The 14,984-nt window shown below is 36.1% G+C and overlaps 1 protein-coding gene across 1 annotated transcript in view; it reads left to right on the plus strand.

Annotated features, from left to right (window-relative positions):
* Positions 1–14,984, plus strand: part of ABCA12 (ATP binding cassette subfamily A member 12) — a 178,547-nt gene that overhangs the window by 81,472 nt on the left and 82,091 nt on the right. Inside the window, exons 10-15 of the mRNA XM_029225551.1 lie at positions 2,104–2,179; positions 5,881–5,999; positions 7,017–7,123; positions 13,005–13,261; positions 13,360–13,472; positions 14,700–14,824. Of these exons, the coding sequence (XP_029081384.1) occupies positions 2,104–2,179; positions 5,881–5,999; positions 7,017–7,123; positions 13,005–13,261; positions 13,360–13,472; positions 14,700–14,824 (797 nt within the window). The remainder of the gene's footprint in view (positions 1–2,103; positions 2,180–5,880; positions 6,000–7,016; positions 7,124–13,004; positions 13,262–13,359; positions 13,473–14,699; positions 14,825–14,984) is intronic.

A 14,984-nucleotide genomic window follows, 5' to 3' on the forward strand; every position in this document is an offset into this window, starting at 1 on the left:
ACCACATGTCTATTTCTAATTCAGACCTCCCCACCCCATGTCTAGTTCTGATTCAACCCTGGTTATGAACATAGTTCAAGGTTTTTTCAGAAGCCTCCTCAGCAACCATGATACTATGGAGATGCTAATAAACACTTGGGAAGAAGCTTGTCTCCTAACTTCCTGTTTTAAGGAGTCTAATTCTCAACTCCACCCCACTGAGGATCCCTACTTCACAGTTTAGTATTTTCATTTATAAAACTGAGTTTTGAGAGCAAAGATTACCTTTTTGGCTCATTGAAGTTTGCTGTTTTGCAAAGTATAGTAAATTACATGAAATTACATCTTTAAAAGCAGAAAGCAATCTTCACTGGTGAAAGAGGCTATCTGTGCCCTGGATTTCTTTCTATGTCTTTGGGCACCCTTTTTTATATATGCCTAATTCTACAAATAAAGTAAAATCTGACTTTTTAAAGGTCTGTAACAATTTCCACTTCATTAAAGCCTCTTTAATACAGTATTTCTTCTCAGACACCTTAGAGTCCAGAATGAAAAGTGGCCAGAGGGAGAAGTCCATACTTAACAGCAAGGTCAAGCCTATAATTCATTTGAATAGCGTGATGAGGAAGAGACACTCCATAACCATATAGAATACAAATGCTAATGAACTTGCTCAGCATCACATAGGAATTCAAAGTGAGCAAGATATGATCTTGGGAAAATGGTTTTATATACTTTTACACTGCAAAAGCGTAAGCCTCCAGAGTCCTATCCTGGATTATTCTCTATATGGTTGCCAATAAATAATAGGTATTACCATTATTAATTAGGTTTATTTATTCTGGGTATCTTCTTCTTGGTCCTTTCACTCACTAATGCATTGCTATCATTAGAGCAATAATACTTAGCTGCATCCCGAGCAGAGCAGAGAACTCCCTTCTGCCAGAGAGGAAAACTGAAAAAGCCACTCTGCCAGATGCTAGGGACAGAGCAGACATTACTCAGACATGACTGATACAGACGTAGACAAGGAGGTCTTTAATTCTGTGAGTCTTTTACACACGTGCTTAAACAAAATGATCAGCGTGAGAAAAGTACAGATGGTTTCCTAGTTTTGTGCTAGGACCTTCTTAGAAGGCTTTAGAACACGCGAACTAGAGACAATGGGAGAAGCCTTAAAGCTGGCAATAAAATATCCTATTGAAAATGGTTAGGCCAATGTTAAAAAATGACAGCACTAAAACTACTGGATTATTTATAAGGAATTAGTAGTGTCTACAGGGAAGACTGAAATAAGTAATACCGTTTCCTTAAAGGGGCCGAATGAAAGCACTGGATTTCTGATGTTTTTATTTATGTAGTAGCTGTTTAAAGTATTTCATTTTCAATTTTGCATGTGAATGTTGTTGCACGCTTACTCTTTAACAGTACAATGTTATGCAGCAAGCGGAATAAGGAACCTGTTTAACTTCTAGGGACAATTCTCTGTGTTGAATGAGATCTTCACATATGGTTTCCATTAGACCCAACTCAGTGATTGACTTCCACACTCCAAACTTTCATATTATTTGAGACCACTCAGAATGGTTCTGTTAACGTTAGCCAATTTGCATTCACAGCTGCATTCAGTTGAAATCACTGGCTGCTTTTTGAAAGATAGAAAATATACGTTAGTGATGGTAGATGTTTCCTACGGCTACATTCTAGACAACCGAAGACAAACAAACAAAAAAATCCAGTGACCCATAAGACTGAAATTGGCTTCGTTTGATTAAGAAGTCATGGGGTAGTCAATTTGCATTATGATATTTAAGAGTCATCTATGCATACAGGTTTTAGGATAAAATAGTGCAATGGTTTGATGCACAGAGAAATAATTTGTTCGAAATGCATATGCTTGACCATTGGAATTATTTCAATTAGTAGGCATCTATTTCCTATAAATATCTTAAATGTTTCCAACTGAAAGAGCTTAGACATCTCTTGTAAAATCCTTTGGAGAAAAATTCTGCAGACTTCCTGCATTTTTTTCCCATTAATTTGACCTGGGATGATTTTTGCTTAGAAAAATAAATCCTTTACAGAAATGTTAAATATTCTCCTGTATAAATATTATCACTTTAGGTGGCCCTGATAATACAACACATGCGTGGAGTGAGGAAGATGGACAGTCTCTATCCCCAAGCAGCCTGGCTGCACAGTAAGTCTTTGTTGGTTTGTTGGTTTGTTTCTAAACTGGTAAGTAACTTGGCTGAATAAGCAATCAAAACAATTCATAAACATAATTCTTTTATCAGTATCTAATGCCATGGAATAGAAAAATCAATTATTGACTGACCAAAGAAAAAGATACAGTTGAAGTGCAGTAAAGTTGAAACTTGTTTTTTGGTATTATTCAATGATACTTTCGGATAATGCAACATGAGGATCTCTTTTTCAGTTCTAAGATTGTATAACTAGATCCCACATGTTCTGTCTGGATTGGTTACCTTATGTCTATGAGGAAAATCTAGCTGGAGGCGCAATTTCCAACTCTTTTCAGGTCTTTCATCATGAAAGATGTAGAAGTCTCCAATTTTTTACATTACTATTTATTTCGGTTTTAAAAAATCAAAATATTTTGTATGCTCACTCAAGGTAATGCACACTTTGTTTGCTTCAGTAGTATTCAGGTAGCCAAAACTGTTTATAGGTAATTTGATTTTGGACTCTTTGTGGGGCATGTAAATACGTTGTCTCAGGAATAGGCAGTGGAAATAACAGCAGTTACCTCAGCTTCTAATGACCATTAATATAAACAGTTCTCTGAAGTAACTGTAATAGTTATGGTAGAAGCTGACTGAAGCAAATGCACATAGTTCAAGGCAAATTTAGAGACTAGGTGGCCTGTTATGTAAAAGGCTGTTTGGGCCTGATAAATTACACTATTGGGATTCTTTAACTTTAGTCCCAAAGGATATATTTTTGTGCTAATGGAAATGTGTACAAATAAAAACAAATAATAGGACTTACTTTTAACCGTTCATTTCTTTTGCTAAAATAAAATCTATGCAATTGTTTATAAACTTTCTATTATTCAATGAGAAGTTCCCCAACTCTGGGTAATTCTAGGCAAAATCCTTCCATCAATAACCACCTCCTCTTTCTGCTCCCACATCTCTCCTCCTCTAAGGTGGCTGAACCAGACGCTTCTCCCAAGAGCAATCTCACAGCTCTGGGCAATTTTACCCCAGACAGGATTCCATGTCCCAAATAATCAAGTCTTTTAAACACATTCTCTGTATAGCCAGAAAAATAATTTTTTTAAAAAACCTCTGAATTGAATGAAGTAAGTCAGAAAGAGAAAAACAAATACCGTATGCTAATGCACATGTATGGAATCTAAGAAAACAGTACTGATGAACCTAGTGAAAGGGCAGGAATAAAGACGCAGATTGAGAGAACGGACTTGAGGACACGGTGGGGAAGGGGAAGCTGAGACAAAGTGAGAGAGTAGCACTGACATATATACACTACCAAATGTAAAATAGATAGCTAGTGGGAAGCTTCTCCGTAGCACAGGGAGATCAGCTCGATGCTTTGTGACGACCTAGAGGGATGGGATAGGGAGGGTGGGAGGGAGGCTCAAGAGAGAGGGGATATGTATACTTATAGCTGATTCACTTTGTTGTACAACAGAAACTAACACAACATTGTAAAGCAATTGTACTCCAATAAAGATATATATATATATATATATATATATATATATATATATATAAACCTCTGAATTGAGACAACTGGATGCTTATTGCTGAAGCCAGGTATCTTTATCAGAGCCTTGGGGCATCCGTAGCATTGATAATGTTAGCCCTTCAGACCTGAAAATTCCACAGCAAATGTAATTGGTTACTGACAGCTAGCTGACAGTTTATTAGAAAGAATTCAATACTTTTAAGATGGCTCTTGTTGAGAGTGATGCAATTAAGGGATTTCTTATCTTTGGACTTCCTTTCCCTCCACACTTTAAAATAATCATAGAGCGGCAGTACTTGGCATGAGATAAAAATGTTTATGATCCAGAATTTTCTAAAGAAAGCTGCTCAAAAAATTTTTTTTTCCTCAAAGCTCTTCTCCCTCATTATTTTTGCACTAAAGTTAATTATTTTTTATTGTGTTGTGTGTGTGTGTGCGTGCACACACATGCATGCATACATCCATAAGCTCATCTTTAGTTGTAACCATTCTTAAGAAGTAGGTGAGATTTTTATATAAAGAATACATAAATTAAATCGTTTAAAGGAATACTTGGATGTTTATGCTGAAACAGTGGCACATATGTATCTTAATTTTTGGTGAATCTTAAATCTAATCTCAAAAATCTTGGCAATCAGATGTTCTTTATGGAACTAAGATCATGCTTAGATGATATTTCAAGGTCACTTTTAGCCCAACATTCTTCTTTTTAAAGCTTGAAAATTCACCATTCACCATTCTTGTGCCATTTCATCTGGAAAGGTAGACCAGTATTTTGCTCCCAAGCACAGCACCAGAATGGAAATGGCTCAATGCTATCATGATTAAGACAAAGAGGAAGACAAACACAAAAGAAAGAGAGATAATACTGAGAGGAGAGTCTCTGGTCAAGGAAATGCCTAAACAAAAGCAAGAAGCCTCAGGAATGGGTGCAATTTTTTTAAACATGGAGGCTGTGGATTGTATTTAAATGAGAGTCGGCCATCTGACCAATTAACTGTGCTCTGACTGCCAAGTTAGGGACTTTTCTTGCCATAGATTATTTTTCTTGTTAAACTTCCTCAAATATCTAGTGTCATTAACCCACATGTAAACACCCTGAGACTTCTTTAGTGTTAATGCAAACATTGTCCTACATGTTTACTAGCTATGCCAGGATAAGTCTCTTCCATTAGTATTTGACTTAAATCTAAATTAAATATCCAATAGAACTAGTTAATTTGTGTGTTGTGCAGTTTGATTCAAAATAGATGGTTCCCAAATAAACCATTGATACTTGTTCTATCTCTGCTGTACATAACATTCAATAGTAGACACTAAGGGAAGAAATTACAAAATGAGTAGAGATGCAGCCTCACAGTTGAAGTGACAGGGCATGCGTAACATACACATGTTTACTCACTCACATATGTATGCCTCAAAAATCTTAGACTATGTCCTCACATGCCAGTCAATTTGAAAGGAAACCAGAAAGTGGATAATTTGGGAACTCTGAATTGGTTGTTTAAAGAAAAGAAAAGGAACTTATATTGTTCATTTGGATTCTACCATTTCTTTTTAATCACAGTTAAATGAATTTAAATTATTTAGAGAATATTATAGGTGGAAGGGATCTAGCAGATCATTTGACAAGAGAGGAGACTGAAGCCCAGAGAGAGGGTTGCCAGATTTAGAGGAAAGAGAAAAGAAAAAAGAGAAGAGAAGAGAAGGGAAGGGAAGGGAAGGAGAAGAGGGGAGGGGAGGGGAGGGGAGGGGAGGGGAAGGAGACATACAAGACTCATGGGACATACTAATACTGAAAAATTGTTCATTATTTACCTGAAATTCAAATTTAACTGGGACTCCTGTATTTTATCTGGCAACCCTAGCCCAGTGATTTTTCTTTCATGTAAATGTGCCTAGAAATGATCTTAAGATCACTTATGATTGGATATTAAAATAATTAAATATAGAGATAATGCCCATGGAAAAGGTAAATACTTAGAGAATCCAGAGTAGTGCTGTCATTGTACAGCTGGGCTGGATGGGGGAAGATGTCCTACTTCACAGTGCTTCAATGCTCAAATCAACCAATGCCAAACAACTAGGGACTCACATGATCTCAACAAAATGGCTTTGCTTTATTTTTATATGACTTAATTTATATATTCTTTTCTAATTCTATAGGCTCCTAATACTGGAAAACTTTGAAGATGCCCTCTTAAATATATCAGTAGATAGTCCTTATATTCCGTACTTGGCATGTGTGAGAAATGTCACTGACAATTTGGCCAGGGGATCAAAAGGTAATACTCTTCTTAAGAGTCAAAATGCTACTCATGGTTTGTAATTTTGTTCTAAAATAGTAAATCTTATAAGATGTTGGCTTAAAAAAGAAAGAAAATTTTAAAATCTTAGTTTCCATATGCATCTGTTTCAGTGGTTTGATATATAAAGGGACTGTCTAATCACATTATTATGTTATTACTCCTGTCCCTGCTGCTAGTACCACCTGGCCACCTGGACAAACTTTAATGTATCATGGCCGGATAACAGATGTGTTAATGGCCACCTGGATAAACTTTCCAAGTCTCCAGAATTAGGAGTTCACATAGCCCTCCGTGACATTTTCTATGCCCTCAATAATCTTAGTTGTCAAAAAATAATGAAGAAGGATAATGTAGACTTCCAAAAGCAGATGTAAATTACATAAAGAAAGGCATTTTTGTAGCAGACTATTTTTACTTCTGATCCTTACACACTTTAACCATGAAGATTGCATTTAATCAAATATTTCTTTTTCCTTTTTTTTAAAGATAAAACATCTATTTTCTTACACTTTGTAGGAGATATACATTCACTGTTCCTACACCAAAATAGCTTTTTGAGACTTAATAGCAAGCAAATAGCACAACAGGTATTTAAGTGTGGTCTCTCTTTACCGGACATGAATTAATCAAGGTTGGAAGGGCATATTTGTGTCACAGTGTTATACAACCTATTCTCTCTCAAACACTTCAAGTTAATAGTACATCCAAAATAAAAGCATGTTCAGTTCACCAAGAACCAAAACTGTATAGCACCTTTGCTGGAAATATTTTTATCTCTAAGCAGAATATCTATGAATATTTTAAAAATAATGAACTCTGTAGTCTCCATGGTTCAAGGAAAGATTAAATTTTCACTCATTTTATACTTAGATTGAAATAGGCTATTATCTTAGAAAAAACTTAGTAGTAAATTAGGATAAAGGTGTCTTTCAAGTAGGTTTCCTAGATGACCTTGCAGTTCACATAAGGTAATTCTTTTCTCCTCCTTTACAGAAAATTTAAGACTGCTGCACTCTACAATTCGATTTAAAAAATCTTTTCTTCAAAGTGGTTCCTATGAGGATGACTTCCCTCCAGTTCCTGAAGTCTTGAAATCAAAAGTAAGCCATGAAAGGGAAAAAAAAAAAACTTCTTGTAATTCTCTGGCAAGATATATTTGTAATTTAAGTTTTAAATCTGTATTTTTTAACATACTGGTTCTATTTTGAGTCTAGATTAATGCTAGAAAAAGGGTGACAAGAGTTCTGGTGTTACATAATTGTATTTTGTTTTTAATCAGTGGATATCTCTGTCTGAAATGACCCATAAGAGACTAATTACAGAATGCAATACGTAAAGGAACAGCTCCTGATGTAGTTGTCTCATTAAGCTACACGATTTGAAAAAGCATTAAAAATTTGATTCCTAATTTGAAATGTCCCTAGTTTTTGGGGTTTTTTTAAATTTATTTATTTATTTTTGGCTGCGTTTTGTCTTCGTTGCTGCACGTGGTCTCTCTCTAGTTGCGGCGAGTGGGGGCTACTCTTCGTTGTGGTGCGTGGGCTTCTCATTGCGGTGGCTTCTCTTGTGGCGGAGCATGGGCTGTAGGTGTGTGGGCTTCAGTAGTTGTGGCACGTGAGCTTAGTAGTTGTGGCTCGTGGGCTCTAGAGCGCAGGCTCAGTAGTTGTGGTGCACGTACTTAGTTGCTCCGCGGCATGTAGGATCTTCCCGGACCAGGGCTCGAACCCATGTCCCCTGCCTTGGCAGGTGGATTCTTAACCACTGTGCCAGCAGGGAAGCCCCCTAGTTTTTAAAACTATAAAAGTTGATTTCAAAAGCTGATGTTTTAGACTTCACAGTGTACAAAAATCTCAGAAGTTGACTCACCTTATTTGTATTTGTATCATCAGAAGCAGAAACTAGTACTGTAAATCATATTAAAATGTATGATATTGAAGAAAGGGAGGGAACGCAGTGGGAAAAATGTTAACTCTGAAGTTTGAATTGGTTGGTGTTTGTCTCTTATTCTTTGTTTAGCTCATACATACAGTACGCAGGTTATCATGAAATTCACTCTCTTTCTTAAATAACCCTTTAAGTTTTGAAAGCAGCTCTCCTAGTAAGAACAGCAGTTTAATTGGATTCATGTAGCCAGGGATAAAGTAAAATTAGAACTGGTTTATGCAGAGCAAGCAGGATGACTTGCTGTATAGTCAACCTGGTCTAACTAAGCAGGCGTACAAAGCATGTGTCCATGTATATTACAAATAAATATGCTAGCTAGACTACCTGCATTGTAGTCTTAGTCTTCTACATGGATCAAAATTTCTAGTGTACTTAATTTAGCACTATCTTAGTTTGTGCAAATGAGAAGGAAGTTATGCATTCATCTGGAAAAGTCCTACTCATCCTTCAAGGATAAGTTTAAATGTCACTCTTAGAATATCTCCTTTCTCACTGTTTCCAAGTCAGGATAATGACTTTGTATGCATGTAATATTTACCCATTCATTCATTCCATCCATCATCTGTGCTCTCGTAATGCTAATCTGTTTATTTAAAAGATATAATCCCTAACCCCAAAATCTTTAATAATCAATCCAGTGGAGGAGATGGAAAAGCAGACCAATGATTATAACACAGTGAGATAAGTGTTGTGGTATGTGGATGGACAGGATTCTGTGTATGGAGGTGGCATTTCTGACTCAGATTGCAGAGCATGAAGGTGGAGAGAAGAAATTTCATGGAGGAGATACCCCTTACTCTGAGTCCTTGCAGGCTGTGTAGGATTAGGTTATAGTCCTACATTCCAGACATAGAGACATGCGTTGGTAAGAAGGCAGAGGCGTGAACCTGAAGGACAGATATAGGTTACCTGGAGTTATGTGTCCAGCTGGAGCACAAGATGCCTATGAGAGAGGCAGGAAAGGGGACCCAGATCCCCAAGGCCTCTTTATATTTAGTCAAGGAGTTTGAATCTGATCCTGAAAATTGTGAATTTGAAGAAGGTGAATTCTGCATTTTAGGAAAAGATCTCTCTAGGAGAATTATGGAGGACAGATTGGAAGAAAGCCAAGTAGGTGATTTTTTTGTAGTAACCTAAGCAAAAAGTGAGGCCCTGCACTATGTCGGTGGCAGAGAATAGAAGGAAAAGAATTTCAAGAGCATTGTAGGAGGTGGGTTGACACAACTTGGCAGCCAGTGAGGTGTGAGGCATAGGGAAGAGGAATCTCCGATTACAGTGAGGTTTCTGGCTTTCGGAATTTACTACTTAGCATTATAGCTCATGGTATATGTAGGGTCTATTTCCCTCACTAGAGTGTAAAATCTGATGAAATTATGCCTTCTGCATCTCTAAAGTCTCACATCTAGCACATAGTAGTATCTTAAGACTTGACTTATGAATTTGTGAACAAATGATGGTGTTTAAGTAGAGCCCTGGTGATGGAGTCATATTACCTGGGCAATTACTCATTGTAGTTCTCAACTTGCAAAGTAACTGAGCAGCACACAATATACATTGGGAAATGGAAACAATGCATTCTCAGTCATTTACAGTAATGGTATGGGAATGGAGCTAAGGATAACTTGAAACAGCATCCACATTTTGAGTATACTGCTGCCCTTGTGGGTTACATTATGAAAAAGGTTCAAGAAGCCACAGAAGTGGAAATAAACTACAGTCCCGTCCCTTAGGTGGGAAATCTATTGTCATTTATAACAAGCATGGCTGCTATTTGCAATTGACAGAACCCGTTCATTCCAGGACTACAGGCTCCATAGGAACATGGTTAAGTCTGTCACTTTACTCTGTACTCTCAGCACCTGGCACAGTCTGACACATGGAAAATATTCAGCACATATCATTGAAAGAATGAAGACAGACTCCTAGAGTTTTGTAAGAAGAGATGCTTTTACTTCCCTGCTTCGTCCTCCTTGGTAATTGGTATCTTGATTGTGACAGTGAGTTAGGGCCCACCCTAACATTTTTATTCATGATATTTCTAAGAAGGTTTAGACCCTCCAAAATGCCAAATGCCTGTCATTCATTGGTGACTTTTTTTCTTTTCTAGCCCCGAACATTCTACTCTTCCTGAACTTTAGTTTTCTCCTCCCTTCACCGTCTGTTTTCTCCTCTTTTATTTCCAGTCTCTGGTGGGAAGGATAACTTCCTGATTGGGGAAATACTCATAAAATGGATATTCTCTATATTAAGAAGAAATACAGATAGGACACTATTTATATTGTAATACCTTTACATTTTTAAATAGGTCTCGTTTCCTTTCAGTTACCTGCTAAGAGCCCAGGAGTGTTGCAGTTTCAGTATTTTTACACATACAGTATTTTGAAGTTTACACCATCATGTTACCTACAATTCTGATTCAGATGCATTAGGAACTGTAGGCACTAGGGAATTCAGTCACAGCTGGACGTGGAGTTAGTTATGGGTCATTGTTCAAGTTTAGGCCTGAGCCCTTACTATGTAGACCAGTGTCGTGATACATGAGACTGTGACAAACCTGTAATCTGGGCTTGACACATACTTTTGAAGAGAAAATTATAATTCTCTGAATGTATGTTGATTACTAGTGATCTATGAGGTTTCTAAAAGTTTAATGCATGTATTGCTTTTAGAAGAAAGTAGTAAATAATGACAAATCGTAGATGACCATGACGTTGCTCCTTGGCGGATGTGCCTCACAGTGCAGGCCACATTATTAACCCTGAACTAAACTCTTATTTAAGAGGACCAGTTCTACTTCAGTAACATGGCTAGATTTCCAATTTCTCCTTCTATATCTTTTATCAAGCCAAGATTATACTCTATGGACTTTTATTGGTTTCTTGTTACATGTATGTCAAACTTGCAATTAAAAAATATATTTCAGTCTCTACTGAGTGAAGTCATTCAAATTTACTACACCCTTAAAAGCTCAATTAAAAAAATTAATTGGGCTCCCAGTATTTATCTTTTTATTTAAGAAATCACCAAAATAAAAGTCACTGGCAGAGAGGTTGGGCTCTATTCATTAGAAGTTTAATCATATCTAGTATTTGGAAAATCAAAGGAAGGAACAAGTGACAAACATACAGTTACATCTGGTAAAATGATTGAGTTTATTACAGAATGGAAAATTTCTCATAGTAATAAGACTAGTAAGTAGAATTTTAATACATATGAAACCATTTTAGATAGTTCAAAACCAGAAGTCAATTAGAATATTAAATACAGTGGAAAGCAGACCAATGATTTTTACTAAGATGATTGGTGTTTAATTGCTACTGCCTACGTGTAGTTACTATAAATCTCTCATCCAAGACACATCATTGTACCTTTCCCGTTTGACATAGGCAAAGAAATATTCCTAAACGTTTTCCTGTATTATAATTCATTTCTGTCAAAATGCAACTTCTGATTAGAAACTCAGCTGCCATGAATGACACATATTTGCTTCTTTAGATGTTTCTCCAAATTATTTCACTTCTTAAAAAGAGTAGCTCTAGGGTTGCTTCCAAGCACAACAGAACTGACTTCCCCAGAGGCATAATTTTTTATCCCAGGAAGTATGCCTTGGGGATATATCCTCAGAACACACAGAGCATAGTGAGCCGCAAGGAGGAATATACTTGCGTAGGAAAGTAGTTGATTTTCATTTTTCTCCTTTTTCTCTAAGTATGGGATTTTAGGCCCTTTTAAGCACTCCATAGAACAAAAGTCTCCCTCAGTAAGTAAGAGGATAGAAGATAATGTCAATAACAGTACAGACACTTTTGAAAAACAAGATATATACCAATCCATATTTTTAAATATATGTGATTCTCATGCACAGTTTTAAAGTCTTTTTTTGGTTAATTAATTTTTTTAAACTTGTGATAAAATACACATAACATAAAATTTACCACCGTAACTATTTTTAACTGTGCAGTTCAATTGTGTTAAATACACACAGATTGTAGAACTCTTAATCTTGCAAAACTAAAATCCTCTACCCGTGAAACGCTTATTTCTCATTGCCCTCTCCCCCTAGCCCCTGGCACCTGCATTTCTACTTTCTGTTGCTATTAACTTGACTATGCTTGGTACTTCATATAAGTGGAATCATACAGTATTTGTCTTTTTATGACTGGCTTATATCACTTAGCATAATGCCCTCTAGGCTCATCCACCTCATAATATGTGAGAGAATCTCCTTACTTTCTAAGGCTAAATAATACTCCATTTTATGTGTTTACCACATTGTGTTTATCCATTCATCTGTCAATGGACATGGGGTGCTTCTACCTCTTGGCGATCGTGAATAATGCTGCTGTGAACATGGGTCTACAAATATCTGTTCAAACCCCAGCTTTCAATAAATACTTTTGAGTATCTACCTAGAAGTGGAATTGCTGAGTCATATGTTAATTCTATTTCAAATTTTCTTGAAGACTCACCGTACTATTTTTTACAGTAGCTACATCATTTTATATTCCCACCAACAGTGCACAAGGATTCTAATTTCTCCATATCCTTGCCAACACTTGTTATTTTCAGGTTTTATTTATTTATTTGTTCATTTGTTTGTATGTTTGTTTGTTTTGATAGTAGGCATCCTGGTGGGTGTGAAGAAAACATTTTTTGAAGTTTCAAACCAAATCTGCTTTGCTATCTGCCCTTACACATGATTTAAAAAATAAACTAAAATATAAAATTAGTTTAAGTATTTGTGATTTAAATGAGATAAAACTAAACTACATCTTTTCAACCTGTGAATCTACAAGATATGACTACATTTGAGAAAGAGGTCTAACAGGTCCAAAAGTTTTATAAAATTCTTAAGAGAACAGTAAACTCAAATGATAGAAAATAGTGCTTTGTGGTAAAACTGTTGCCAAATGCCAAATCACTAAACACATAAGCAAAATGTTTTTAGGAAGTAAATCAATTTTGGTTGCTTATTATCAACTAATAAATATTTAGAATAACATAACTAATGTTTCCCATCTCTCCCCCTCTCGAAAGCTGTCTCAACTTGGAAACTTGACCAAACTTCTTTGTGAACCTGAAACTTTCAGTTCACTAGAGAAAATGTGCCAGCTGTCTAGTATGGACTTTGGGAACCTGTGTGAAGAGAGTGCATTTCATGTGCAACTCCTCAAAGCAGCAGAATTCAGCACCAAAATAGCCACCAGCTTACTGTATCATGACAATATTCTATCTGAAAAACTGAGGGATTTGCTTTCTGGGGATCCAAGCAAAATTAATTTAGATATGGATCGGTAAGTTTTTCCATTGTCTTCTTCCTTGGTGAAATCCCTTCTCAAATAATTATTGATATGCCTAGTTCAATTTCTTCTCCTCTTCTGCTTTGTTCCAGGTTTCTAGAACAGGCATTGCAAATGAAATACTTGGAAAATATCACACGGTTAATGCCGACGATAGAAGCCGTGCTGCATGTCAATAACAGTGCAGACACCTTGGAAAAACCAGGTGTTTCCCCATCCATATTTTAAATGCTGTCTTATTAAAAATGCATGTGATTCTCATGCTGCAGTTTAGAAAAGGCTTTTTTGAAATTCCTAACCAAACCTACTTTGTATCTGCCCTTATACATGAGACATCTGAAGCTTTCAAATATGGTTACTTGTCTCAAATAAACAACACAGCAAGCCAGCAGAGAATGAAACAGCGAAATCTGGTTTCACAGAAAAATGTCTTCAAAAATTTAACTAGTTAGACTATTCACCTTTTATTTCTCTGATATGTTAAAGTGCATTAGATAGTCTTTTGCAAGAGCAAGGATGAAATTTACTTCTGAGAGAATAATCTGATTTTAAAAATAAAGATGCACTGCTGTCTACAGAAATATCGATTCAGAACCTCATATTAGTACTCTGAGCATGATACATCATGCAATACATTTATTCTTTGCGTAATACCTCAATACTGAAAAGAAAGACATTCAGAATTTTGGACAACAGGCAGCCACAAAATTGGAAGGGCACTAAGTCCAAAAATAAAGAAGGTATATTTGCATGAGAGATACTTCATAAAGAAACTGAAAGGCATTTGCAAAATAGAGATCACAATCTGCTAAAATAAGGTCAAAATATTTTTTGCTATTCATTGACTGACCCAGATATGAAATAATGGTAGTAACTGTCCTAAAAGAGTTTGGAATTAAACACATTCTATTTAAAAATTGAAGTAATGATTGTGAAAACCCTTTAGAAGCTGTAAGGTGCTGGGCAAAGTTAAGGAAAAAGTGCTCTGTGGCATTACGTTTCAGATTTAGCAAACCTTGTCCTAAGCTGACGATATTATATGATCCAAGGTTAAAAAGCATTTTGAATTTGTGTGATGTTTTAAATCAAATGTAGAAATGTATATTTAGCACATTGTGTGATCAAAGTCTGCGAGGAAACCGTATTTTCTTTGAATCAACCTTTCGTTGTAGACATTTAAGGAAAATTTATAATCCAGAGCAATCTGTTACCTTAGGTTAATAACATCATAATAGGAATAAGTCTAAACCAGATAGAAATAGAACCTAAAGATGCAAAGTTTGCCAAAACTGAGAGACATCTGTTCCTGACACAAGGCATATATGTTGACTATATGTTTTATCTAGAAGGTTTCTCTATGTTAGAACGAACGACTAGAAAGAATTACATTGCAACCCGCATGTGAGTTTTGTTTTGTTTTGTTTTGTTTCAGGTCAGTTAATAGAAATGTTTAAAAATGTTGAAGAGCTGAAAGAAGAACTGAGGAGAACAACAGGAATGTCCAATAGGAGTATCGACAATTTGCTGGCCATTCCCACCCCTGACAACAGAGCTGAGGTGGGGTGGAACGTATTTGTATTTACATCCAGTTTTTTAAAAGTTTAAATAGCATTTAGTATTTGTTGAGCACTTACCAGTAAAACACTGAGAAGCTGCATGCAAATATGGTGAATTTTCCATGCAAATGATAAAATTACAGGCCTAATTCTTAAGTGAA

The sequence above is a fragment of the Monodon monoceros genome, unplaced genomic scaffold (assembly GCF_005190385.1).
Source record: "Monodon monoceros isolate NGI ecotype Baffin Bay Population unplaced genomic scaffold, NGI_Narwhal_1 Super_Scaffold_16, whole genome shotgun sequence".
Taxonomy (NCBI): Eukaryota; Metazoa; Chordata; class Mammalia; order Artiodactyla; family Monodontidae; genus Monodon; species Monodon monoceros.